At 34.0% G+C, this 26,744-nt stretch overlaps 1 protein-coding gene across 5 annotated transcripts in view; it reads right to left on the bottom strand.

The window, feature by feature from the left end:
- The window catches only part of RB1 (RB transcriptional corepressor 1), a 155,259-nt gene that overhangs the window by 95,473 nt on the left and 33,042 nt on the right, over window positions 1-26,744 (bottom strand). For 3 of the 5 annotated variants that reach the window (XM_070578233.1, XM_070578232.1, XM_070578237.1), the window contains exons 4-10: window positions 26,408-26,527; window positions 17,713-17,751; window positions 16,884-16,951; window positions 13,271-13,381; window positions 10,330-10,472; window positions 8,067-8,144; window positions 5,464-5,573 (exon numbers count right to left, since the gene is read on the bottom strand). In XM_070578233.1, the coding sequence (XP_070434334.1) occupies window positions 5,464-5,573; window positions 8,067-8,144; window positions 10,330-10,472; window positions 13,271-13,381; window positions 16,884-16,951; window positions 17,713-17,751; window positions 26,408-26,527 (669 nt within the window). The remainder of the gene's footprint in view (window positions 1-5,463; window positions 5,574-8,066; window positions 8,145-10,329; window positions 10,473-13,270; window positions 13,382-16,883; window positions 16,952-17,712; window positions 17,752-26,407; window positions 26,528-26,744) is intronic. The other 2 variants (XM_070578235.1, XM_070578234.1) reach the window with 1 other exon arrangement.

Here is a 26,744-nt window from a genome sequence, read left to right on the forward strand (position 1 = left end):
CACCCCAAAAAAAGAAAAAGTGACAAAATGGCAATAAATACATATTTATCAATAGCTACTTTAAATGTCAATGGACTAAATGCTCCAATCAAATGCCACAGGGTGGCCAATTGGATAAAAAAACAAGATCCATGTATATGCTGCATACAAGAGACACACTTCAGACCTACAGACACTCACAAACTGAAAGTGAAAGGATGGAAAAAGATATTCCATGCAAATGGCAAAGAAAAGAAAGCGGGGGTAGCAATACTTATATCAGACAAAATAGACTTTAAATCAAAAACTGTAGTAAGAGACAAAGACAGGCACTACATAATGATGAAGGGAACAATCCAACAAGAAAATATAACACTTGTAAATATCTACGCACCCAACATAGGAGCACCTAAATATATAAAGCAATTATTAACAGACATAAGAGGAGAAATAGACAGTAACACAATAACAGTAGGAGACTTTAACACTCCACTTACACCAATGGATAGATCATCCAAATAGAAGATCAATAAAGAAACACTCGCCTTAAAGGACACATTAGACCAGATGGACTTAGTAGATATATACAGAACATTCCATCCAAAAACCACAGAATACACATTCTTTTCAAATGCCCATGGAACATTCTCCAGGATTGATCACATATTAGGCCACAAAACAAGTCTCAATAAATTTAAGAAGATCGAAATAATACCATGCATCTTTTCTGACCACAAAGGTATGAAACTGGAAATCAACTACAGAAAGAACACCAGAAAAGCCATAAAGACGTGGAGATTGAACAAAATGCTACTGAACAAGGATTGGGTCAATGAAGAAATCAAAGAAGAAATTAAAAAATTCCTGGAGACAAATGAAAACGAAAACACGACATGCCAAAATCTGTGGGATACAGCAAAAGCGGTTCTACGAGGGAAGTTTATAGCAATTCAGGCCTACCTCAACAAAGAAGAAAAATCCCAAATAGACAATCTAAAAGTGCACCTAAAGGTACTGGAAAAAGAACAACAAACAAAGCCCAAAATCAGCAGAAGGAAGGAAATAATAAAAATCAGAGCAGAAATAAATGAAATAGAGACTAAAAAAACAATAGAAAAAATTAATGAAACCAAGAGCTGGTTCTTCAAAAAGATAAACAAAATTGACAAACCCTTAGCTAGACTCACCAAGGAAAAAAGAGAGAAGGCTCAAAATCAGAAATGAAAGAGGAGAGATTACAACGGACACCTCAGAAACACAAAAGACAATAAGAGAATACTATGAAAAGCTATACGCCAACAAAATGGATAATCTAAAGGAAATGGATAAATTCTTAGAAACATACAACCTTCCAAAACTGGACCAAGAAGATGTAGAAAATTTGAATAGACCAATTACCAGTAAGGAGATCGAAACAGCAATTAAAAACCTCCCAAAAAATAAAAGTCCAGGACCAGATGGCTTCCCTGGTGACTTCTACCAAACATTCAAAGAAGACCTAATACCCATCCTTCTCAAACTCTTCCAAAAAATTGAAGAGGCGGGGAGGCTTCCTAAATCCTTCTACGAAGCAAACATTATCCTGATACCAAAACCAGACAAGGACAACACAAAAAAAGGAAATTACAGGCCAATATCACTGATGAACATCGATGCAAAAATCCTCAACAAAATACTAGCAAATCGAATACAACAATACATTAAAAAGATCATACATCATGATCAAGTAGGTTTCATTCTGGGGATGCAGGGATGGTTCAACATCCGCAAATCTATCAACGTGATACACCACATTAACAAAATGAAGAATAAAAATCACACGATCATCTCAATAGATGCAGAGAAAGCATTTGACAAGATACAGCATCCATTTATGATAAAAACTCTAAATAAAATGGGTATAGAAGGAAAATACCTCAATATAGTAAAGGCCATATATGACAAACCCACAGCAAATATCATTCTCAATGGAGAAAAACTGAAAGCTATCCCTCTAAGAACAGGAACCAGACAAGGATGCCCACTGCCACCACTCTTATTTAACATAGTATTGGAAGTCCCAGCCAGAGCAATCAGGCAAGAAAAAGAAACAAAAGGGATCCACATTGGAAAAGAAGAAGTGAAACTATCACTCTTTGCAGACGACATGATTTTATATCTAGAAAACCCTAAAGAGTCCACTAAAAAACTTTTAGAAATAATAAAGGATTACAGTCAAGTTGCGGGATACAAAATCAATGTACAAAAATTGGTTGTGTTTCTATACACTAACAATGAAGTAGCAGAAAGAGAAATTAAGAATACAATTGCAACAAAAAGAATAAAATACCTAGGAATATACTTAACAAAAGAGGTGAAAGACCTGTACACTGAAAACTATAAGACATTGTTGAAAGAAATCGAAGACGACACAAAGAAATGGAAAGATACTCCGTGCTCTTGGATTGGAAGAATTAACATTGTTAAAATGTCCATACTTCCTAAAGCAATCTACAGATTCAATGCAATCCCTATCAAAGTTCCAAGAACATTTTTTACAGAAATAGAACAAAGAATCCTAAAATTTATACGGAACAACAAAAGACCCCAAATAGCCAAAGGATTCCTGAGAAAAAAGAACAAAGCTGGAGGTATCACACTCCCCGATTTCAAATTATACTACAAAGCCATAATAACCAAAACAGCATGGTACTGGCACAAAAACAGACACACAGATCAATGGAACAAAATTGAGAGCCCAGAAGTAAACCCACACGTGTATGGACAGCTAATATTCGACAAGGGAGCCAAGAGCATACGATGGAGAAAGGAGAGTCTCTTCAATAAATGGTGTTGGGAGAACTGGACAGCCACATGCAAAAGAATGAAAGTAGACCATTCCCTTACACCATGCACAAAAATCAACTCAAAATGGATTAAAGACTTGAATGTAAGACCCGAAACCATGAAACTTCTAGAAGAAAACATAGGCAGTACGCTCTATGACATTGGTCTGAGCAGCATATTTTCAAGTCCCATGTCTGACCGGGCAAGGGAAACAAAAGAAAAAATGAACAAATGGGACTAGATCAAACTAAAAAGCTTCTGCACAGCACAGGAAACCATCAACAAAACGAAAAGACAACCTAACAATTGGGAGAAGATATTTGCACACCACGTATCAGATAAGGGGTTAATATCCAAAATATACAAAGAACTCATACAGCTGAACAACAAAAAAACCAACAATCCAATTAGAAAATGGGCAAAAGATCTGAACAGAGATTTCTCCAAAGAAGATATACAGATGGCCAACAGGCATATGAAAAGATGCTCAAGATCATTAGCTATCAGGGAAATGCAAATCAAAACTACAATGAGGTATCACCTCACTCCGTTCAGAATGGCTATAATTAACAAGACAGGAAACAACAAATGTTGGAGAGGGTGTGGAGAGAAGGGAACCCTTGTTCACTGCTGGTGGCAGTGCAAACTGGTGCAGCCACTATGGAAAGCAGTTTGGAGTATCCTCAGAAAATTAAGGATAGATCTACCATATGATCCAGCTATTCCACTGCTGGGTATTTATCCAAAGAACTTGAAAACACAAAGGCATAAAGATACTTGCACCCCTATGTTCACTGCGGCATTATACACAATTAGCCAAGACTTGGAAGCAACCTAGGTGCCCATCAAGGGACGAATGGATACAGAAGATGTGGTATTTATACACGATGGACTACTACTCAGCCATAAGAAATGATGAAATCCGGCCATTTGTGACAACATGGATGGACCTTGAGGGTATAATGCTGAGTGAAATAAGTCAGAGGGAGAAAGTCAAATACCATATGATCTCACTCATAAGTAGAAGATGAAAACGACAAAAAAAAAAAATCACATAGCATTGGAGATTGGACTGGTGGTTACCATTGGGGAAGGGGGGAGGGCAAAAGGGGTGATTAGGGTCACATGTGAGGGGATGCACTATAATTAGTGTTCGGGTGGTGAACATGATGTAATGTATACAGAATTTGAAAAATGATGTACATCCGAAAAAAATAAAAATTAAAAAAAAAAAAATGGAGCCACCCTATGATCCTGCAATTTCACTTCTGAGTATTTATCAGAAGAAAATGAAAACACTAACTTGAAAAGATATATGCACCCACCATGTTCACTGCAGCATTATTTACAACAGCCAAGACAGGAAAACAACCTAAGCGTCTATTGATGGGTGAATGGATTCAAAACATTGTAGTATGTATACAATATTATTCAGCCACAAAAAAAAGAATGAAATCTTGCCATTTGCAACACCATGTATGGACCCCAAGTGAAAAAAGTCAGACACAGAAAGACTTCTCTTATGATTTCTCTTATACAGGGAAGGTAAAAAACAAAAAAACAAAAAAAACAAACCACCAAACTACTCATAGATACAGAGAACAGACTGGTGCTTGCCAGGGGCAGGGGGTGGAAGAAATGGGTGAACAGTTTTTTGTTTCAGTTAAAAAGAAAAAAAAGAGACATATATTCAAATGACTCTTCAACATCTTTACTTTCCACTTTCCTGACTCAGGTGATATGCTTTCTTATATGTAGAAACTCATCCTATCCTAGATGTATGAAAATATAGTGAAACCCATAAATTGAATTAGGGACTAAGGAGCTAGCATTTTTCTATGACTCTACTATTTACAAACTGCTTTCGTCTATCTACATGTGTTTATAGTACAAAGTATACTGAGTATACATGTGACTCTTAGCGTAAATGCTTGTATTTTACAGATGAGGAAACAGATTTAGTGAGATAAAGTGAAAACTCAACTACATTCCAAAAAACATGAAAGAAATAAAAGATTTATTCTCGTTTTAACTTGGCTGGAAAGAAATTACTTAAATAAAAATAAAAATCAACACAAGCCTGTGCATACTAGGAGCCAAACTAATATTCAGGTAGTTGATACAAAGGATTTTTTTTTTTAAGATAGGCACCTGAGCTAACAACTGTTGGCAATCTTTTTTTTTCCTGCTTTTTCTCCCCAAATCCCCCTAGCACATAGTTGTATATTTTAGTTGTGAGTCCTTCTAGTTGTGGCATGTGGGATGCCGCCTCAACGTGACCTGATGAGTGGTGTCACGTCCGCGCCCAGGATCTGAACACGTGAAACCCTGGCCCCCGAAGTGGAGTACATGAACTTAACCACTCGGCCACGGAGCCAGCCCCCAAAGGATATTTTTCCACTAATTTTAATGAAAAGTAGAAGAGATTTACAATCCATGTAAAGGCATTGTAGCTTATTTTAAAAAAAGCTCTGTTAATAAATTATATGCTTAGAATTTTATCTTATTATTAACTTTATGTATAGGCATTTGAAATAATTTATTATAAATGGTATTCAAAGGTCACTAAGTTAAATAAAAACCTATTTAACCTATCTATATCAAAATCGATCTATAGCAAAAGCATATTAAGAAATAAAAATATACCCTGTTTAATACCTGTCTGCAGGATCAGCCTGAAGAGTTTCATCATGATCCAGAAATAATCTTGCATCTAGATCTTTGTTTTTAAGGTAAATTTCTTCATATTGTTTAGAGAGACTTTCCACCTCAAAAAAAAATACTGATAATTATCCTTTTCATGTCATTGTATCTCTCAGTACAGAGAAATACAGATTTAAAGAATTTTTGTACAATATACGCTTAATATTACAATATACATGAGTTTACATGCAATGTAAGCAAGGTGTATCTAAAAGTGAAGTAAAGAAAATTTGCAAATTTCAAGTCTATTTTATGCATGCACCCCATTCATTAGAACGTTATTTAGAGAAGGATCACCAATGCCACAAAACAGTACTGAGATGGAACTACAGATAAAAGTAGGTAGTATAAGCATTTGATTTCCACAATCCTCCAAATTTCCCATCACTTTTAATCTTTTACTACACTTAACATAAAAGTATTTTTCAAACATTGAACAAATCCTCTTGGATTATATATTCTGCCTACCTTTTCTAAATCCTTTGCTTCAGTCCAACTCCCTTCAGTTAAGTATCTTGGGCAAGAGTCTTAGCTCAATTAATTATCCCAATTAACACACCTGCATGATTTATTCCAAATCTTAGACACTTTTTTATTTTTTTTATTTCTATTTATCTTTTTTTTTTTTTGAGGAAGATTAGCCCTGAGCTAACATCTGCTGCCAATCCTCTTCTTTTTGCTGAGGAAGACTGGCCCTGAGCTAACATCCGTGCCCATCTTCCTCTACTTTCTATGTGGGATGCCTACCACAGCCTGGCTTGACAAGCTGTGCCATGTCCGAAACCAGGATCTGAACTGGCGAACCCTGGGCCACTGAAGTGGAATGAGCGAACGTTTAACCGCTGCGCAACCAGGCCAGCCCCTACACTTTTTAATTGCTAAAATCTGCAATTCTTTTATCAGTTCTGATTCATAATTTTATAATCATAATTTAAAAACCAATGCCCAAAAGACAACTATTTGGCATAGCTTCTACTGTGACTTTTAAAGCTGAAGTGTTTCCAATCAGAGAACTAAAATTGCTTTCTAACAGGAGTGGTAGGAAGAAACCAGTTAAATGTAAACTTTGTGTTTGTTTGCATAAATTTTTTAGGCAGAACAGTCATTCATGTTTGTTCTTGCCTTCTCTTAGTGAACCACTAATTACCAATCATTTATTGATTGGCAGCCATTAACGCTATATGCAAAATACTGGGGAAAACATAAAGTTTCTCTTAAGATTTCTATTAAAACTGTAATCCTTTCTAAGCGAAGAAAAACTAGTATGAGTGTCTAAGATTCTTTAGAGTTGTGAACAGCATATTTTTTGGTACATACGTTGGTAGCAAGACTCAGTAAGACACCATTCGGTCCCTTCTTGCCTCTGTATACCATATCCTACCACTCTCCTCCCTACATCCCAATCTTAAAGATTAGTTGGAGTTCACTGAACAAACCACATTATCACATATCACTGTGCCTTTGAATCTATAATTTCCAAGTCCTGGAAATGCCACCTCTCATAAAGCCTACTCAGCTCAGAATTCACATCACCTCTGGATAATTTGCCACAAAAGCGATCTACCCAGTTTGGATTAGGCGACCCCCTGAGATATCACAACACCCTGTGCACACTTCTGTCAGACTCTTGTAGACTCCCGTAATGTTCTATTTCTTTGTCTGTCTCTTTCACTAGCACCTTAATGACAGTGACTGTGAGTTAAATTTCTGTATTGATGATATCTAGTGCAAGGCCTGGCACATATTAGGCACTCAATAAATAACTGTCAAATGAGTAAGTTAATTAATTCAAGGACTAGCTACCAATTCAGGTCAGAGAATCAGCAGTCTAGCTATCTTATTTCACGTCTTTTGGTCTTGGTGACTAATACCAGGTGCTTCTAAAACATTGATTTATCACTGAGTACTTTTTCTTCATTTATCTAAGCATCCTTTTCTCCACAAATTTCACTTACTACATAAAGTTCTCACTTGTTCTGTTCTCAATGAAGAGCAAGATATTTGAGGCAAAATGTGAAAAGAAACAGATAGATGGATGGCACACCATTAAGATAAAACATTTCTGCAATATAATCACAGTCATTTCAACTGAATTTATTTTCAATAAATAGTTTTTAAAACTACTCAAAGAGATGCTCCACAATACAGTAATGCCAATAATGTTGATGGCATTAATCAGGGATCTTATGCTTAAGGAAGCATAGCAAAGCAAATTAAATCAAATCTGATTGTGCATCTTTAGTTACATTTAAATATTTAACGGCATTTAGAATTAAAAAGCCTACACTTTGATTTTTGAAAAATTTCAGCATAAATCAATTTCTAGTGCAAATTACAAAATGTTGCTTATTTATACATTTGAGTATATATTCAAAAGGTTCTTTTGTTACTACATAAAATTGGTTCACCACAATTCTACTTAGATTCCTTTCCTTCAGCAAAAAATATTTAAAATACAGTAGAATGATCTTAAGAAATTTAGACAACTATTTTCTCTCCCGAAAGTCCCAAAACACATTAACTTTTTATTAAGTTTACTCTCTTAAATTTCAGATTACCTCTGGAAGTCCATTAGAAGCTACAATTCCAAGAGAATTCATAAAAGGTATAAAATTTTTGAAATAAACATTTTTCACCTGAAAGAGATAAAGTTATAATGTGATCATTACAATTAAAAAAAAACTAATCTCTGTCACTATTAACACTAGAATGAAAGTGTTAACTGACAGTTTGATCAATGACTTACATTCAACCAAGTGTGATATTTATTTATAATTAATTAAATCATTTACTTTTTAATTTATGGAGGCAGACTTCAGGTCCTAAAATAGAGGTGGAATGGGGAATTATTAAAGAAATGGGACTTATAAGGAGAAAACCCATTGAAATAAACTTTAATAGTTTACACTTAACAAATGATGAAAAGATGGGAGGCTCAAAAAATTAAGTAAATTGACCAAAGTTACACAGCTAGGAAGTGGCAAAGTGTAATTAAAACCAAATCTGTCTCTTATCAAAGCCACAACTCCTTTCACTTCTCCACACTGTCTCTGATTTCTCCCCAAAGCATATTTTTGGGCCACTTCACACACATCATCTGTACCTAGCCTAAGGAATATCAAGTCAATTATTTTAGCATACATTTAGGAAAATAATCTGTTTTTATAAGAAAATTTCACACACAAAAACAATACCCAATAATTCAAATAAAAACCAAATGAAAATGTTTTGTGGAATTACCCAGTTTCATGCAAGAGCACCTCACATTTAACATGGATGATAAAGATCATACTCAGAAAACTTGAAGTTATATTTCTGGCTATTCTATACAGGCAATGTGTTATGAAATTTTAAACAACTTACTTTTCTTCAGTTAACTTCCTTTTCCGAACTTGGAGTCTACATTTATTAAGGCGGAAATCATTTGAGTTCCTATCTTCAAACTTCATAAATAAGTTGTAAGAATTAACCCCCTGTAATACTTATTAGTTTTGTTTTCTAATTAACTTGCACTTAACTAGAATATTTATAAGGTAGGTAATTCTAATTAATCAGTTAGTATGACTAACCAATAATTATATAACCATATGTATAACTAACCGAAGTTATACAATCATTAATGCTATAGGTAAATAATCAAGTGTCACTTAACTAATTAACGTCAATTACTACCAAAGCTTTTAATCATCTATACTTTAAAAATCACTACCATAAAAATTCTAAATTATAAAAAAGTTATTTAAAATGAAAAGTAAAAAGATGATTTATTCTTGATTTTATAAATGAAATTTTGTAAGTAGTTCTGAAATCCAGAGAATTAACAACCAGGAATTAGAAAACTGCATTTATTCCCATTCGTTATCTTGAGGGACTAAGCAACAGACTAGAGTAACAAAAAGTATTTCAACTACATTTGTCAGCCTATTAGCAAAGACAATTTGTGATTCTAGAAAAGTGAAAAAGTAAATACATATGTATAAAGTTAATACACCTGTACCTATATGTCTGTAACTATATTTTGTTGAAATTAACAAAAGCCACAGTGCTAAAACCCAGATATCTTGATAAATCATTTCAAAACTTCTTAAACTAGATTTTGAGATCTAGACCCCCATTCCTTCTCAGAGCTGACAGAGAACTTTCAAAGATGTGACATTTCACACAGTTGTTTGGTGGTAGTGAATTATGGACATTACAACAACGTATGAGAGAAACAGCATGGTACCAGTAGCAGATGTCTCAAAGTCTAGACTCTGTTAGTAATTAGCTATCAGTCTCTAGAAGCTTGTTTACTCATGACTAAAAGGAAACTGAGTAGATTATTTGTAAGATTCCTTCCAATTCCAACATTCCAGATTCTATGAACAAGATAAGCAACTCCTGGGTAGTTCATGTGTATTCTCTACCAGCCATTAACATCTGGTGTAGTATTTAGAAAGAGAGTAATTACAGAAGGCTGAACAGAAATTTAATGTTGGTATCATTTATTGCTAAACCAAAACACTAGCGTTTTCTTAGAAGGATATTTTAAAACATTAGGGGTATCATAATCACAGAGGAATCAAAGAACAAATACATTTGAAAACTACTTACTGCCTTAATAATGTACATTTCAGTGATTCCAAAGTGAGGGAGCTACTCTCTTTAAAATCAAAGTAACTGAATATGAAAATTAAGTTTTTTCTAAATATTTTGCTACTATAAAAGAGTTGGCACTAATTACAAAAAGCAAGCTCATCACAAAAAAAGTATATACTGTTAGGAAGAACTTACATCTAAATCTACTTTAACTATTTTAAAGAAATTATGAAGTTAAATTACCTCATCTATATTACATTCATGTTCTTTACAGAGAACTTCAATAATTCTTGTATCATTTTCTAGTTGTTTTGCTATCCGTGCACTCCTGTTCTGACCTCGCCTTGGTGTTCGAGGTGAACCATTAATAGGTATTACAGCTGTTTCTGTAAAAATGGTAAATTAGATAAGAACAATTGCACATTCCACTGTATAAAATAATGAAGTATTCTAATTATAACTCAGAAGGTCAGAAATAATCTTGGTAACATTCTGCTACCTTTATTTATTAGGCTTCATTAAAAGGCTAACAGTTTCATTTATTTATTAAATATCTATTATAAGTTATGTACTGATAAATAGTTTTTGCCATCTCTATTCTCTTCTGCCCCCAACTAGCCCAAAAAGAAACTAAAATATTTAAAGCCCCAGAGACAAATAAGAGGAAGGCAAGGAAAAAGCCAACTTATAAACTAATTCTAAGTGTATCCTACTTAGTCTGCAAGGGGAAAAAATGTTTTCTATTTTATTTTATTTTTTAATTTTTTTTGAGGAAGATTAGCCCTGAGGTAACTGCTGCCAATCCTCCTCTTTTTGCTGAGGAAGACTGGCCCTGAGCTAACATCCATGCCCATCTTGCTCTACTTTATATGTGGGACGCCTACCACAGCATGGCGTGACAAGCAGTGCCATGTCCGCACCCAGGATCCGAACTGGCAAACCCCGGGCCGCCGAAGCAGAACATGCGCACTTAACCACCGCGCCACCAGGCCAGCCCCTGTTTTCTATTTTAAAGAATCTTAAAAATAATAAGTATTTACAGATTCAATTTCTAGATACAATAAAAATAAATAAGTAAATTTTAAAAGTCTTACCAAATATCATAGTAAATTATGATGCTTTTAAAAGATAAGTATACAAACAACATGATAATAAACCGCAATTAAAAAAAAATCACCTGGATTATTTTGAGCATTCCCAATTCAAACTGAACATGGATTGAGCTACTATAAAGAGATTACAGATGATCAAGTATAAAAAGTATTAACTGCCTCTAGGCCCAACCAACAACTTACAAGAAATTGAGAGGAAAGAGAAACATGTTGAACTGTACCACAGGATGCAATCAGTAAAAATTAAACCATGGGAAACTCAATAGGACAAACCACCTTGTTATTTAATAAATAAATTACAAGAAAAAAAAAAGAGAAAAAGAGGAGGAACTTTTTAAAAAGTCTTTTTAAAAGCATATTAACCAATTACAAAGTGTACATCTTATTTAGATTCTGATTTAGTCAACCTGTAAAAAACTTTAAAAATTACCTTTATAAGACAACTGAAAATCTGAACACTTACTAGATATTTGGTGGCATTAAGGAATCACTCTTAATTGATTTTTAGGTGTGGTAATGGTACTGTCATTATGGTTTTTAAAAAGACTTTATCTTGGGCTGGCCCTATGGCCTAATGGTTAAGTTAAGCAAGCTCCACTTCAGCAGCCCGGGTTCAGTTCCTGGGAGCGGACCTACACCACTCATCGGCCACCATGCTGTTAGCTCAAGGTGAATCTTTCTCAGTTAAAAAAAAAAAAAGAGACTTTATCTTTTTGAGATATACACTGAAATGTGTAAGGATGAACTGGTATGCTTCACAATAATGTAGCTGGTGGAATTGGGCAATAGATGGGGCTATAGGATGACCATAAGTTACATGCTGAAGGTAGGTGATAAGTACATAGAGGCTTACTATCTACTTCTGTATTCACGTGAAATTCTCCACAATAAAAAGTTAATTAAAGATTTACCATACTCAGTCAATTCAACTCCTCCTACTGGTTTCTTTTCAACACAGCACTTAGAGAATTAAATGTACATTTGAACTATCCAAAAGAACAAAGACTCTCCACCTAAAGTAACATCCTACATCAACTCATTAAAATTACAACATCAAGAAAAAGTGAGGAAAAGGCATAAAAAGGCAATTTTTTAAAATTCAGAAAATTTTGAAATATATTATTTTCTATTTTTCTCTCCCTCTGTTTTGCATGTGGTTTCTGCTAAACGACCTGCTTTTTTTGTCAAAGCATGCTCAACTTATTTTCAAAATTCTGCTCTAGACTTCATTTTTCCTTGAAGTTATTGTATAGTTAGGCTTCAGCTTTTCAGCTACTTCAACAACACTTTGAGACATCCATGTTTTGATCTGTCCTCTATTACTTTTAGTATTATTAATAATTTCACCATTTTAGAGCAAGGAATGAGTTCAGCCTTAGTTAAGTTCACATTTTTCTGTAGTATAATAAATGATTTTGAAATCCTACTCTTGATGCCATGTAAGGAAGCAATTCCATTCTGAGAGGAATATACCTTATCTTTGCTTAATGCTAATTATTTTAGTAAGTTATTTTTATTTAAATATAAAATATACTTCTCACTACCCACTGAAGCAGATCAATTACAATTCATATGCAAAGAAAAAAGTAGTCACATAATCATTATAGCATCCAATAATAAAAATTTAGTTAATCTGTTCCTGTAGAACGGGCCACTCTTTCCCAAGCAATTTCATTTCTATCTGTGCCTTGCCTCTTGGTTTTCTCTTTACTGGGAATGCCCTCTCCCGACTTCCTACAACACTCTAATCCTAACTATTCTTCAACACTCAATTCAATGCTACCTCTTTTCTATGGTCTTCCTTGGGCTTCCCTAGCTGGGAAAACTTTCTCATCTCCTGAACTTCCATAGCATTTGCTGTATTTTGGCCCAGACCACTTTCTACCATATGCTGTCATTACTTATTTGTCTCATCTCTCCTTCAATATCTTACACTACCTGAGGGCAGAGGCCATGTCTGATTTATTTTTTATCATCCCCTTGGCTCTAGAACCATATTTTGGATCTAGTAAACATTCAATAAACAAATGAATGTTGAAGTAGGAGGGGCATAAATTATTTAAAATACTTACTATATGGTTCTTTGAGCAATGCAGGAGGTGAGAGTTTGATAAAATAGTCAAGGACACACAGCATTAACTGAAATGAGATCACCAGATCATCTTCCATTTGTAATACTTCCCCTGAAAATAAAAAACGTTCACATTTAAAGTAAAGTTAGAGAGTGAGATCTTTAAGTCACGGAAAACTGTAGGTATGAGTATATCCATATACTCATTTATTCAACAATCACTAGAGGCAGAGGCATGTTAAAGATGTTTTTCTTTTTTTTTTTGGCAAAAACTCAGATTTGAAATGTACAAAAACATAAATAAAAAAACATAGTTACAAAATTACAAATGAAGTATAAGTCTACCAGGAGAATTTTAGATTGAGGTATTACTATAATTCAGTTCCTATATCTAAATTCATTTTGTTTTTTGCTTTTTTAAAACTACTTTCAGTTTTGGTAAGAGCTATAGAATTTAATACTTTTGAAAATAATTTTGAAATATATGTTAATCTTTAATTCTACTTATTTATGAAGCCTCATATATTTTCAATTTTAACCTCCCTCCAAAATATTACAACCAAAGCCATTAAGAAATAACAAAATTAGTATAAAACTGTAAAGTCATCTACAAGTAATTATTTAGCACAAAATTCTAAAAGTTAATATAATAAATATACAACTAGTGAGCTGTGAGGAAATAAATGCATATAATAAATACCTGAGGAAAAAATTAGTGTAGCTACACAAAATGTACAGATCATGATCAAATATAGCTATGACATATTTGCTTATGGCTCTATGTTGTGCATTATGTTTAAAAGACTCATTTTCTGTCTTCTTGGTATCTGACCGCTAAATCACTAATATCCCAACAAATACTGACGTATACAAACCACGTGTGAAAACAGGTAACTGTGCATCAGGTAGCTTTTCTATATCTATAGGTATGGTGTAAAAATATGTTGGTAATATACTTAGAAGTTGTGAGGAAATACCATAGAGGTAAGAATTATATCAAAGACTTGTACGGGCCGGCCCCGTGGCCGAGTGGTAAAGTTCGTGCACTCCCTTTCGGCGGCCCAGGATTTCGCCGGTTCAGATCCTGAGCGCGGACGTGGCACCGTTCATGAGGCCATGTTGAGTTGACGTCCCACATGCCACAGCTAGAAGGACGCACAACTAGAATATACAACTATGTACTGGGGAGATTTGGGGAGAAAAAAAGCAAAAAAAAAAAAGGACTTGTAGTTAAAAGTAGTACAGGGAAATCAGATCAAAGAATCTCTCTCCTCCAATATCTAATAAAATGAAAGGAAAAAATGTACTGGCTAAGTGCTAATACCAATACCAAATTTGAGAGAGACTGACTCAGAGAGTTTTCCTCTTTTTACTTGGAGGGAATAGAAATTGCAGATTAGAGAAGAGTAAAATGGAGGAAGTAAAGAACTATAGCTAACTTTCTAACAAACACAGAGACTCCAGTACATGCTCAATTGGGGAACAATCTAAATTCCAACACAATCCTATTATGGAAAGAGAGTATAAGTGCCATTAGAAGTATTCTGTTTTAGACTTCATTCTAACAGAAATCTCAGAACAAAGACATACTCCAGATGAATTCTCCACTTTCTCCCTCACCCTCTGATTAAGTATAATAAGAAAGTCTTCTCTCATATTACAGCTCTTTAAGGAACACAGTAAGTCACAGATCAAGTGAAAAGTGAGTGGAGGTTTACTCACACACTACATCAGAGAAAACATAACATCACATCCCACACCAGAACAAAATAGAACATCACACCCCACATCAGAGAAAACAGACCATCAGGTCAGGGTTGCCCACATAAAGTCCCAGCAACATGGGAGGAAAGCACAGTAATTACACAAACATATTACAGAAAAGAAAAAAGAAAAAAAACAAATCACAACATAAGAAGGGGAAAAAATCAGATAGAGAACCCAATCTGGAAGATAATCTATTAGAAGAAAATGCTCTGTGAGCCCCTGCACTAGGAACTTAAAAATCACAAATTATATAAAAATAAGGAGGTAGACAAGCTAAGAAAACACTGAGGACCAAATAACACCATTACAAACGTAGTTTAGCTCAAAACAGAAGAAAGGCTTGAGATAAAAACAGTCAATGCATAAGAAAAGGACCAAAGACTAGAATGATATAAGATAGTAAATATGGAGGACAAAAACAATCCAACATAAGATGGTTAATATTCCTGAAACTTAACAGAATAGAATAGTACCTAATTGAATAGAATGATATTCAAAAATGTAGTAAGTTAAGTTTTTTCTGAAATGAAGTGCAGAACCTTCAGTTTAAAAAGGGATATAGCGTTCCAAGAAAAGCTAACACAGAATAATAAAAATCAAGAGATATCCTGGTTAAGGTACTGAACTTCAAATTATTTAAAAAAAAAAAAAAGAATTCTTCAAGTATTCAGAAAGTAAACTAGGGGGGAAAATTAGGTTAGCTTCAGATTTCTCAACAGCAATGTTCGATGCCAGAAAACAGTATCTTGAGGAAAACAAACATAACACAAGAATAGGATATACAGCCAAGTTGTCCTTCAAGTATAAAGACTACGGACATGATTCATAAACATGCCAAACATAGGAAATATGGCACCAAAAGACTTTTTTGAAAAACTCCTTCATGGTAAAATCCAGCCAGCTATGGATGAATCAAAATAAAGAACTCAGAAATGGAGAAGTTATGATACAGGAGTGATGATAAGCTTAGAATCCATTTAAATACAGAAGTGAGACTAAACAAGTGTGATAATTATAATTACAGAAGAGAATGTAGATGTTATAATCTTTGATAATGTAATGATAACAATAAAATGAGCAAATTTGAAAGTGGGGAATGGGGAGGTGACAGGAAGAGTGAGAATACTAACATTCTTTTTCTTCAATGCAGATTAATAATATATTGCTTTAAAATGAAACACAAAGTTAAAAAAAAAATTCTAACCTCTTAATTTTTTCATAATCTTAGAGAAATATTTTAGGAAATAATACTGCTTAAATGAAAAAACATCTAAATTTAAGCAATTCCTTCCGTTTCTCTTATTTTCTTCTACAAAATTCAAGTAAAATTAATTTTTATATTTTAAACACAGCACTATAATATGATCTTATTTTTAGAAAATTATATCTATTTGTGAATTCACTCCTCCATCCACCTTTTTTTTTATCAAAATGTATGCACAAAAATATATCTGGAATGACAATCACATAATTTTAATGATGATTATTTCTGGGTGAGTTTTGCGCAATTTTTCTACATAGTTCTTGGTATTTTGCTGTATTATTTGAATTCTTTATGATGAGTATATATTATTTTTATAAAAACAGTAACATTATTCTTAAAAAAAGAAAGGAAGGAAGAGAGGATGAAAGAATACTAGAAACAGGAATGAAATGAGACATTCCCAAGGTTGCTTCCAGTACCAGAAATACAGGAACTTGCTAACAGTTCACAAGCCACAAGAGAGAACTGAGTCGGGGGAGGGAGGAGTTAATATTAAACTAAATAAAAAGTTTTGAGCTTAGTCCAAAAGAAGTATCAATTATTACATTTGAAGTACTAGCACATAACAAACATCATGACTTACCTTTAGCTAGTAAAAATGTGATCCAAGAAACTTTTAGCACCAACAGAGAATTTATTTCAGTAGATATCCTAAGAAACAAACAGAAAGCAGAAAAAAAATTTTATACTGACAGTTTTCCAACTGTAGCTTTCTTAATTAGACTTGAGTTGACTACACAATAGGATATAGTCCATTTTAAATGCACAATCTATCCATGAACTCAATTTGTCTCAGTTCAGTTGGTGTTTTTACCAAGATATTTACATTCAGCCCCAAAGAGTAGTATACATTCTGTAAAGAAAATATTGACTATCTCAATTCTAACCGAAAAATATGCACAAGTAGTATACAAATATACTTGGTTTACAATTACTTAATACTTTTCTGCTCTTTGTTTTCTAATTAAAATCAACACAGTCAGCAGAACAGAGGTTTGGGTGACCCTAGTTTACCAATTTAACACTATGCCTTGATAATTTTTCCATATTCACTCGCTTGCTGGAATTAACACAAAAATTATGCTCTGCGTCTTAGTTAATAAAGTGCCTATAATGGACCCTCAATAAAGATTTAGACAATGAATTTGCATTTTTCCCAGAGATGGTGTTGCACTGAATCAACTTCCACCTTATTAGTTCTCCCTTATAGTAAAAGGCACATATTTCATACCATTTTCTTTGTGATAAGATGAATAATAAGCATGAAGGTTAAATCTATGACCTTAATGTATGAAGTAGCACACTATAAACAATCAAACTAATCCTGATATTATCAACATTCTTGGGATTATTCCAGAAAAAATCTTTTAAGAAAACCAAAAGTGAAAAATAACATGCTCTGAACTACTTACGAACTGCTGGGTTGTGTCAAATATATACGTTCACATGTCCTGAAAGAAAGAATGAATTATATTAACATTATGGTTTTTTTTAAGTTACTTTTTAATTTTTTTCATAATTCTGAAAACAATTTTATCATGTTTTGTTCATCTCATTTTAAGAAGTATACATTTTAAAACAAAAAAGTATAGCATTATTAAACAAAGTTAAAGATTTTTCCAACTTACGACATTTCACTCATCACTGTAATATCTAATTACAAAAGGACTGGATTCCATATTGTGCATTTATGACTCAGAATACATTTTGTAATTGAATCTTGATCTCATTAGAATCCCAGATCAAGTCATAAAAGCCTATTTAATACTTTCACTAAAACAATACAATTGAAAAGTACTACAAAACCTACTTGTTTAGAACAATGAGTTCTGGAATTGCATAGTAAGGATCTCCACAGACCTGCTTGCCAGTGTAATAACTATAACTGGTGAAAATTATTTTTGAAAAAACCATTTAAACTCTATGGAAATTTTCTTAAGGGCATGCAGCAAAAAAGAAAACATTTCTTCAAGAAAATCTACTACATCTTGGTAAGAACAATAACAGGCTGTGGAATTCAAGGCAAAACTCACTTAGTCTTCCTCTCCAGCTCAGGATAACAAAGGTCTACCCCAGGCATGTACAGCCAAGACACAGGGCTGCTGTTTCCCCAGCTCCCAGCCTAAGACTATCTCTCTGGGAAGAGTAGGCTATCAGCATTTCTCATCACCTCCAGCTCTGTGTTGCAGAAGGTCTATCCCAGGCAGGAGGAGCTGAGAGGTCTGGGACTACCTTCTTCCACTTAGACCCACTCATAGGGCAAGAGTTCTACTCCAGGCACAGCAGATCAAGAACACTGAGGCCCTGACTTCCCTTGCCACATTTAGCTCACAGGACAGAGGTTTTGGACAAGAAATGCAATCAGAGAAGACCAGGGGCTATCACCTCTTCTCAGTGCCCCCATTCTTAGAGGTGTCATTCCAAGAAAAGGAGGACATGTCCCCACCCTGACCTCCTGAGCAGTGGCACAGTAGTGTCACCCAGGGGAGAAGCAGTCCTTAAGAATAGAGAGCTCTAAAGATCTCCCCAAGGGAATTAAGTTCATTTGGAATGGAGTATGGGGATGTTCAAGGTTAAGAGCACCAGTGACAACCAAAAGATTTCAGTGGTAAGCAAGTAAGAGGAGGCTGGTAGCTCAATGAGAGCAACAAGCTAAATCCGAGAGCATCTAGGAGAGAACCAGAGAAAGAAACAGCTAGGAAGAGCTCTCCTGGGGTCAGAACAAGCCTCAAGGCTGGCCTCAAAGACCATTCCCGCAAAGAGAGCCAAATTGAATGGATCTGAATGTGGAGCAATTTGTGACCCAGGGCATTGTCAAAAACAACAAGCAATCAGTCAGCAATTAGTGGAAGTAACAGTTAGGTATGAATATCAATAGAAACAGCTTAACAAGAGAGATGTGGGAAAAAGTCAAAGAAAACCCTGCTAAAGCCACTGTCACCTCAGAGTAACTGTGCACATGCCCAAGGCTACAATGAGGAGCAATACCAGAGGCTACACACTGTGTAAGAAATAGACTTCACTGAAACAATATGCTAAGCCACTAAACAAATAAGCAAGAAAATAAGAGCAAATCCCAGAAGGGAGGAGAATCTAGTACCTAGGGTTACTACAATGTTATCAAAAATGTCCAGTTTTCAAAAATTAATATGAAATATGCAAAGAAGCAGGAAAAGTGTGACCCCTTTATAGGAGAAAAAAAAGCAGACAACAGAAACTGCATTAAACAAAGCCCAGTTTTCAGGCTTAACAAAGACTTCAAAGCAGCCTAATATAAATATGTGCAAAGAACCAAACAAAATCACACCTAAGAAGAAAGAAGCTATGCTGACAATGGCTCATCCAACAGAGAATATCACTAAAAAGAGAGAAATTATTTTAAAAGAACCAAAGAGAAATTTGAGTTGAAAAGTATAATAACCAAAATTAAAAAGTCACTAGAGGGGCTCAACAGTAGATCTGAGCTGGCAGAGAAAAGAACAACTAAACTTGAAGATAGATCAAAAGAGATTATGTACAAATAATCTGAAGAACAAAGAGAAAAAGAGAAGAAAAACAAAGAGGCTCACAAAAATATAGGACACCAAAAAATAGACTAATATATGTGTGATGGGAGTACCAGAAAGACAGGGAAGAGGGATAAAGGGAGGAAGAGAAGGGAGCAGAAAAAAATATTTAAAGAAATAACAGCTGAAAACTTCCCAAATCTGACGAAAAACATTAATCTACACATCCAAGCAACACAAAAAACTCCAAGTAGGATGAATATAAAGAGATCCACACACAGACATATCATAGCAAAAATGTTGAAAGACAGAAAAAATCTTGAAAGCAGCAAGAGAAAAATGATCACATACAAAGGAACCCAATAACGTTAACAGCTGACTCTTCATTACAAACAATGGAGATCATAAAGCAGTGGGATTACACATTCAAACTGCTGAAAGAAAAAAATGTCAACCAAGAATCATATACCTAGGAAAACTATCTTTCAAAAGTGAAGGTAAAATAAAGACATTCCCAAACAAAAACAGAGAACGTGTTGATAGCAGACTCACTTTACAAGAAATACTAAAAGAAGTTCTTGGGGCCAGCCCCGTGGCTGAGCAGTTAAGATCGTGCACTCTACTTTGGTGGCCCAGGATTTTGCTGGTTCGGATCCTGGGCACGGACATGGCACTGCTCATCAGGCCACGTTGAGGCGGCGTCCCACATGCCACAACTAGAAGGACCCACAACTAAAAATATACAACTATGTGCTGGGGGGATTTGGGGATTAAAAAAGGAGAAAAAAAAAAAAAGAAGATTGGCAATAGTTGTTAGCTCAGGTGCCAATCTTAAAAAAAAAAAAAAAAAAGGAAGTTCCTCAGGCTGAAAACAAGTGATCCACATGAAAAAACAAAGTGCACTGGGAAAGGTAATTATGTTATTATAAAAGAAGGTATATTTGCATATTTCTACACCTTTGTCCTAATTGATGTAAAAAGCAACTATGTAACACAATATGTATGTAATTGTATTTTGGGGCCTATAACATATAGAAATGTAATGTATTTGACAAGAGTAGCACAAAGGAGATGGGTGGGATCAAAGCTGTATTGGAGTAAACAAGTAACACTAGATGGTAAATCAAATCTGTGGGAAGAAAGGAAGAGAACAAGAAATAGTAAACAAGAAGGTTAATATGACAAACTCTATAAACATACACTTGCTCTCCTTTATACTCTCAACTACTTTAAAAGACATACAACCCAAATGTCTATAATCTGATGAATGGATAAATATAATGTGGTTTAGCCATACAATAAAATACTATTCCCTAATAAATATTAATGAACTATTGAAACATGCTATAACATGGATGAATCATGAAAACATTCTAAGTGAGAGAAGCCAGTGACAAAAAACATGTAAATCAAAAATTTATATAGAGAAAACTACTATCTTATAGTAAAAGGCAGACAGTGAAGCCTGATACCTTAGGGTTACTGTATATATTCAATAAGAACATGATTATTCTTCAACCTTGTTCTCAACACAAACACAGATGAAAAGAAGTTAATCTTGTTAATTTGCTATTTTTCTTCTTTAATCTGAGAGGTGACTCAATGATCACGAGGATTTACAGAGCTTGTTTTGCAGAAGAAAGAGAATGCCTTTAAGGAAGTTATGATCACCAGATAACCAGCCCCCAGCTGCCACTGACACCCAGAAGTATGATTGCCCAAGGGCTTAGCCGGAGTGAAAAGCAATTTCCCCATTTGTTTCTCCAAAACTCCTCCTCTTAAGCCCCTTAGCTTTATAAAGACCCCTGATTTCTTCTTTCCTTAAGGTGGATTTGAGAGAACCTATCCTCTCACCTTCTCATTTTGGCCAATTCATAAACTTTTCTCCATCTCCAAGCCCTGATGTCTCAGTGATTGGTTCATATTGCAGACAAACTTGAGATTAAGAGGTTCAGTATCAATAGTAATCAAGAAGGAATTTGTGTAATTATAGAAGAGATGTTTAACATCAGATGCATTGCTTTATATAATTTTGTAATTTAATGGAACCCAGAATACAATGCCTTCATAGAATAAAGATAATTATTCAGTATAAATACGTGCTGTCTTTTATGTTAGCCACAAGCATCTGTGGCTACTAAACACCTGAAATGTAGCTAGTCCAAGTGAAGTTGTGCTATAAACGTAAAGTACACACTGAAGTATTCCAAAATACTTAGTATGAAAAAAAAGAATGGAAAATATCTCATTAATAACATTCATACTGGTTTCATGTTTTCTTATTGAAATATAATTCACATAACACAAAATTCACCATTTTGAAGTGTATACATTCAGTAGATTTTATTATATTCACTTTGTTATGCAACCATCATGACTATCTAATTCCAGAATACTTTATCACCCCAAAAAGAGACCCCATACCTATTAGCAATTACTCCCCATCCCTTCACTTCCCATTCCCTGGCAATTACTAATCTACTTTCTGTCTCTATGGATATGCCTATTCTGGACATTTCACATAATGGAATACAGGGCCTTTTTTGTCTGGCTTCTTTTACTTAGGTTAATGTTTTCAAAGTTCATCCATGTTGTTGCACATACTATATTTATAGTCCCTTTTATGGCTGAACAATATTTCATGATTGGATATACCACATTTTGTTTATCCATTCATCAGTTGACAGACATTTGGTTGTTTTCACTATCAGCTATTATAAATAATGCTGCTACGAACATTTGTGTAAAAATTTTTGTGTGAACGATACATGTTGAAATGAGATATTCTAGGATATATGGGTTTAATAAAATGTTACAATTAATTTCACTTGTTTCTTTTTACTTTTTGTCATGTAGCTACTAGAATATTTAAAATACATGGCTTGCATTATTATATTTCTATGGGACAGCACTAATGCAGCAGCTAATAACAGCTTTAAAAGCTACCATTTATTATCACTTAGTGTGTGCCAGGAGACAAGCCAACCAGTAACACTATCTTACTTAATTCTTATAATTATCCTGCAAGGAAAGTATTATTAGCTATATTTTACAGATTGAAATTAGAGTTTAGAAAAGTATCTTTCCCTAGCTCGCACAGTCAATAAATGACAAAATTAATATTCATATCTAGATCTGTTTAGCTTTTCTAAAGTTATCATAATCACTAAAGCACATTTATATATATATATATACACACACACACACACACTTATATCTATACATACATACAATCTACCTTGAAATAACAGGCTTTGCTACCACAGTTAATCTTCCCAATCGCTCTTCAGAAAAATGTACAAATAAGATAGAAAAAACCCTGTGGATCCACTTCAAGGCCAGTGAACACTAAATTATTTCATACACTTAGTCAATAAAAATTCTAAATCCCTTTTACAAAGGCCTGAGGAACCTTTTAAGGCCAAACCTGACTATGTAACTCCCCAACTTAAAATCATTCAATAACTCTCCATCACCTTCAGGGCAAAATCTAAGCTCACTATCAATCTGATCCCTTCCTATATTTCAGCCATTAGCAATAGCAAAGTACATCACGCTACTGCTTTGGCTTTGTACACAGCGTAATCACTCTGCATAGGATGCTGAGTCCCAGTTCCTACACATTTTGCTTAGTGAGTTTCTATTTATCCTTTAAACTCTATTCAGACACTGCCTCCTTCCATAGTTTTTTTCTTGATCAAAAACACCCCATAATCCCCCTTCTTGCCCTTAAACATACATAATATTTTGCCTACTATATAATTTCTACTTCTTACATATAATCCTCTACAACAGTGTATCACATGCATCGTTGCACTTATTTTTATTAAAAAATAATTTATTTACTATAAGATTCTAGATGATCATAGTGTCTTATGATTTTGTATCCCCAAAATCTAACAAGTAGCCAGGTACTAAGTCACTTACTTACTTAATGCTTACTGTAGTTTTTTAATTTATCTGCAATAAAACAGCTGATAGCCTCGAGTTTCTTAAAGTATATTCCACAAAACACTGCTTCCAGAAGATTTTAATTAATGTTATATACATATAAACATATATTATTAGACGATTAAATTTAGGAAATGCTGAACTCAACAGATTCAACAGATTTTATTATACAGGACTTCTAAGAACCTTGGGTTGCCAACGTACATTGTGACTCTTTAAGGGGGATATACAGTATGCAAGTTTTCCCAAATCTGGCCAGAAATTTTTTGTTTTAAAAACTAACATTCATGGAAAATTTACTACGTTTATGCCAGGCACTGGACTCAGCACCATCCATGCATTATCTCATTTAATACATTAAAAAATCTAACAGGATGGCACTATTATCAACTCAATTTACACATTAGAAAACTAACCACTAAAGTTAGGTAATTTAAGTTGTCCAACATCACACAGTACATGTTGGAGCCCAGACTAGAATCCAAATCTGTCTGACTCAAATTAAGCTCTCCTAGAGCCTCCCTTTTTTGATAGGGCATCATACTACTGTTTTGAAGAAAATTCTTTGAGAACTCTGATCTTGTGTCCTATTTACTAACCTGAAATAACCAGTGTTTACAGTGGCCTAAAGGAAAAACAGAGGGAATGGGAGGTAGGAAGAACCTAAGCACCTTAGAATTGTCCACACAACAGCACACTTTCTAACTTTCTTTTCTAATTCTCCCTTAGTTGCCAGGAGAATCGTAAATACAATGCAACACTAGAAGGTTTGATGGGTAAAGAAAAGAGGTAAAACAGAAACAAATATCCAAGCAGATTTCTGATCTCAAATAGCAGAGCAAAAAACCTAGAAGTATCCAGTTAAAATTATTACTGTAGGAAAAAAAAATCAAGACTTCACTCCAAACTAAAATTCTATATTTAGAAAAAACCTGATAACTATAGAGTTTGAGGCACCAGTTTTTACAGACTAGATTTTTCTTAAATGCTGGCTTAGAGAAGTTTTTTCTTATTTTATTATACAGGTAAAACATCCTCCTTAGAAATGTAAGCTACTCATATAAAACCTCAGTTAACATTTTGGTATTCTTCTTTCTAGTCATTTTATTCAATGAGTCAGTGTCTAGGTTTATTCTGCAGTTATAATCACAGTATATCCTGCTTTATTTATTTAAATTAGAAGCATTTTCCCCATGTTGTTATTATTCCTCATCAAATTTTATTTTATACTTATAATATTTAATGTTTAAATTATATTTTGTTTACTTCAGTCATGCATAAATAGGCTGTTTCCAATTTTTCAGTGATCTTAATAATATTGCAATAAAAATCTCTAAAGCTCTCTTGTATTTAGGTTAGTATTTTTAGGATAAGCTCTTAAGATATGAGTTAAAAGGTTGTAAACAAATTTAAGGGACAAAAAGCACTTAGAAAGTCCCTGTTAGATTAAAACAATAAAAAGTAAGACAAAAAATTATATATACAAGATTACATAGAGTAGATTACTCTATGTAATACAATATCCAAAGGAAAGAAACATTCTAAAATGTGAAACTGATTATCTCCAGTGTTAAAATTTGGGGTGATTCATATTTTCTTATTTATGCCCGTCTGTACTTTTTTCCAAGTACTGTACAATTAATTCACATGCTTTATGCAAATTACTTATTTTTTTTAATAAAAAAAAATTCCCTTTTTTCCTCTGCAAAGAGTTTCTACTCTATTCAAGAAAGGACCAAAGAAAATAATGATGGTCAATGCTACCATATCACAATTAAAAACCAGGAGCAAGAAAAATTCCTTCAAAAGCCCTAAGCCAATCTTTGAGTTTTCTCATTCTCATTTTTCTCATTCTTCATCAGACCCGTGAATTTTTAGTGACATATCAACCAAAAAGGAAAGGAAAAGAAAAATAGAAGCATCCTCCTGGGAAGATGCTTCCTTCCAGCTCTATCTGCATACTCATTCCCCCTAGAATATTTTAAAACAAGTCTCTTTTCCCATTCTCCCTTTTCAACTGCTTATTTAAGTAAAACATTAACTTTCACATTCTCTTACCTAAATGAGATGAGCCCCAAAATGAACATCGTAACAGGCACATGCCAAATTACGGACTGTACCACTGGGAGTGAGGACTTGAATAAAAAGCACATTAAAAACCTAACCCAAGTTTATCTGCATTTCATCATTTCCCCAGCTGAACAGTAATGAAATGTCTTCTAAACCACCACTGGGAATACAAATCATAACTCGGTAGTATAGGTCACATACACCTTCCATTGCCTGTATGTTTTCTTTCTAAACTAAGTAACACCATCAGGAAGAAGTTTAATTTAGGTTACTCTTCCATTTAAACTAGAAGTCTTCTGACAGAGAAGGGTAAAGTGGGAACTAAGCTTAAAGTTTGTTAAAACAAATCAGAACCATGGAAGGATAGTAAAATAGTCAATTTTGGAGGAAATATTCAGAATGCACATGATTAGGTAAATAAGAAAGCTAAGAATTAATAAGAAACTAATAGCAAAGTGAATAAATCTAAGGGGTAATACTTAATAACTTTACTAAATATGTCAATGTTCCTAGATGGACTCTAATCACGAACAATGACGTGAAAAACCAGGGTATAATCCTAATAAAACTTTTACTTTACCTTTCTAATTTGCTGTAGAGTGCACATAATACATTATACTTCTTCAACAGTCTTGACATAGCATTATCAACTTTGGTACTGGTATCAATTTCTTTTAGTAAGTCAAAGAATTTATAGACACTGCAAAGGAAAAAAATAGAAAAAAGTGAATCAGTAACTTAAAGAATTCATTTTATTTCATTTTCAAAGCACAGACATTTCAATTCAAAATATTATTAACTCTACACCCAATCACTATTATATCCTTTGGAAGAAATTACTTTTTGCATTTTACTAGAATTTGAAGAGGAAAACATCATCTAGTCCTCAACCTACACCCCTATATCTATATGCCTAC

Source organism: Equus przewalskii, chromosome 16 (genome assembly GCF_037783145.1).
Source record: "Equus przewalskii isolate Varuska chromosome 16, EquPr2, whole genome shotgun sequence".
In the NCBI taxonomy this organism is placed as follows: domain Eukaryota; kingdom Metazoa; phylum Chordata; class Mammalia; order Perissodactyla; family Equidae; genus Equus; species Equus przewalskii.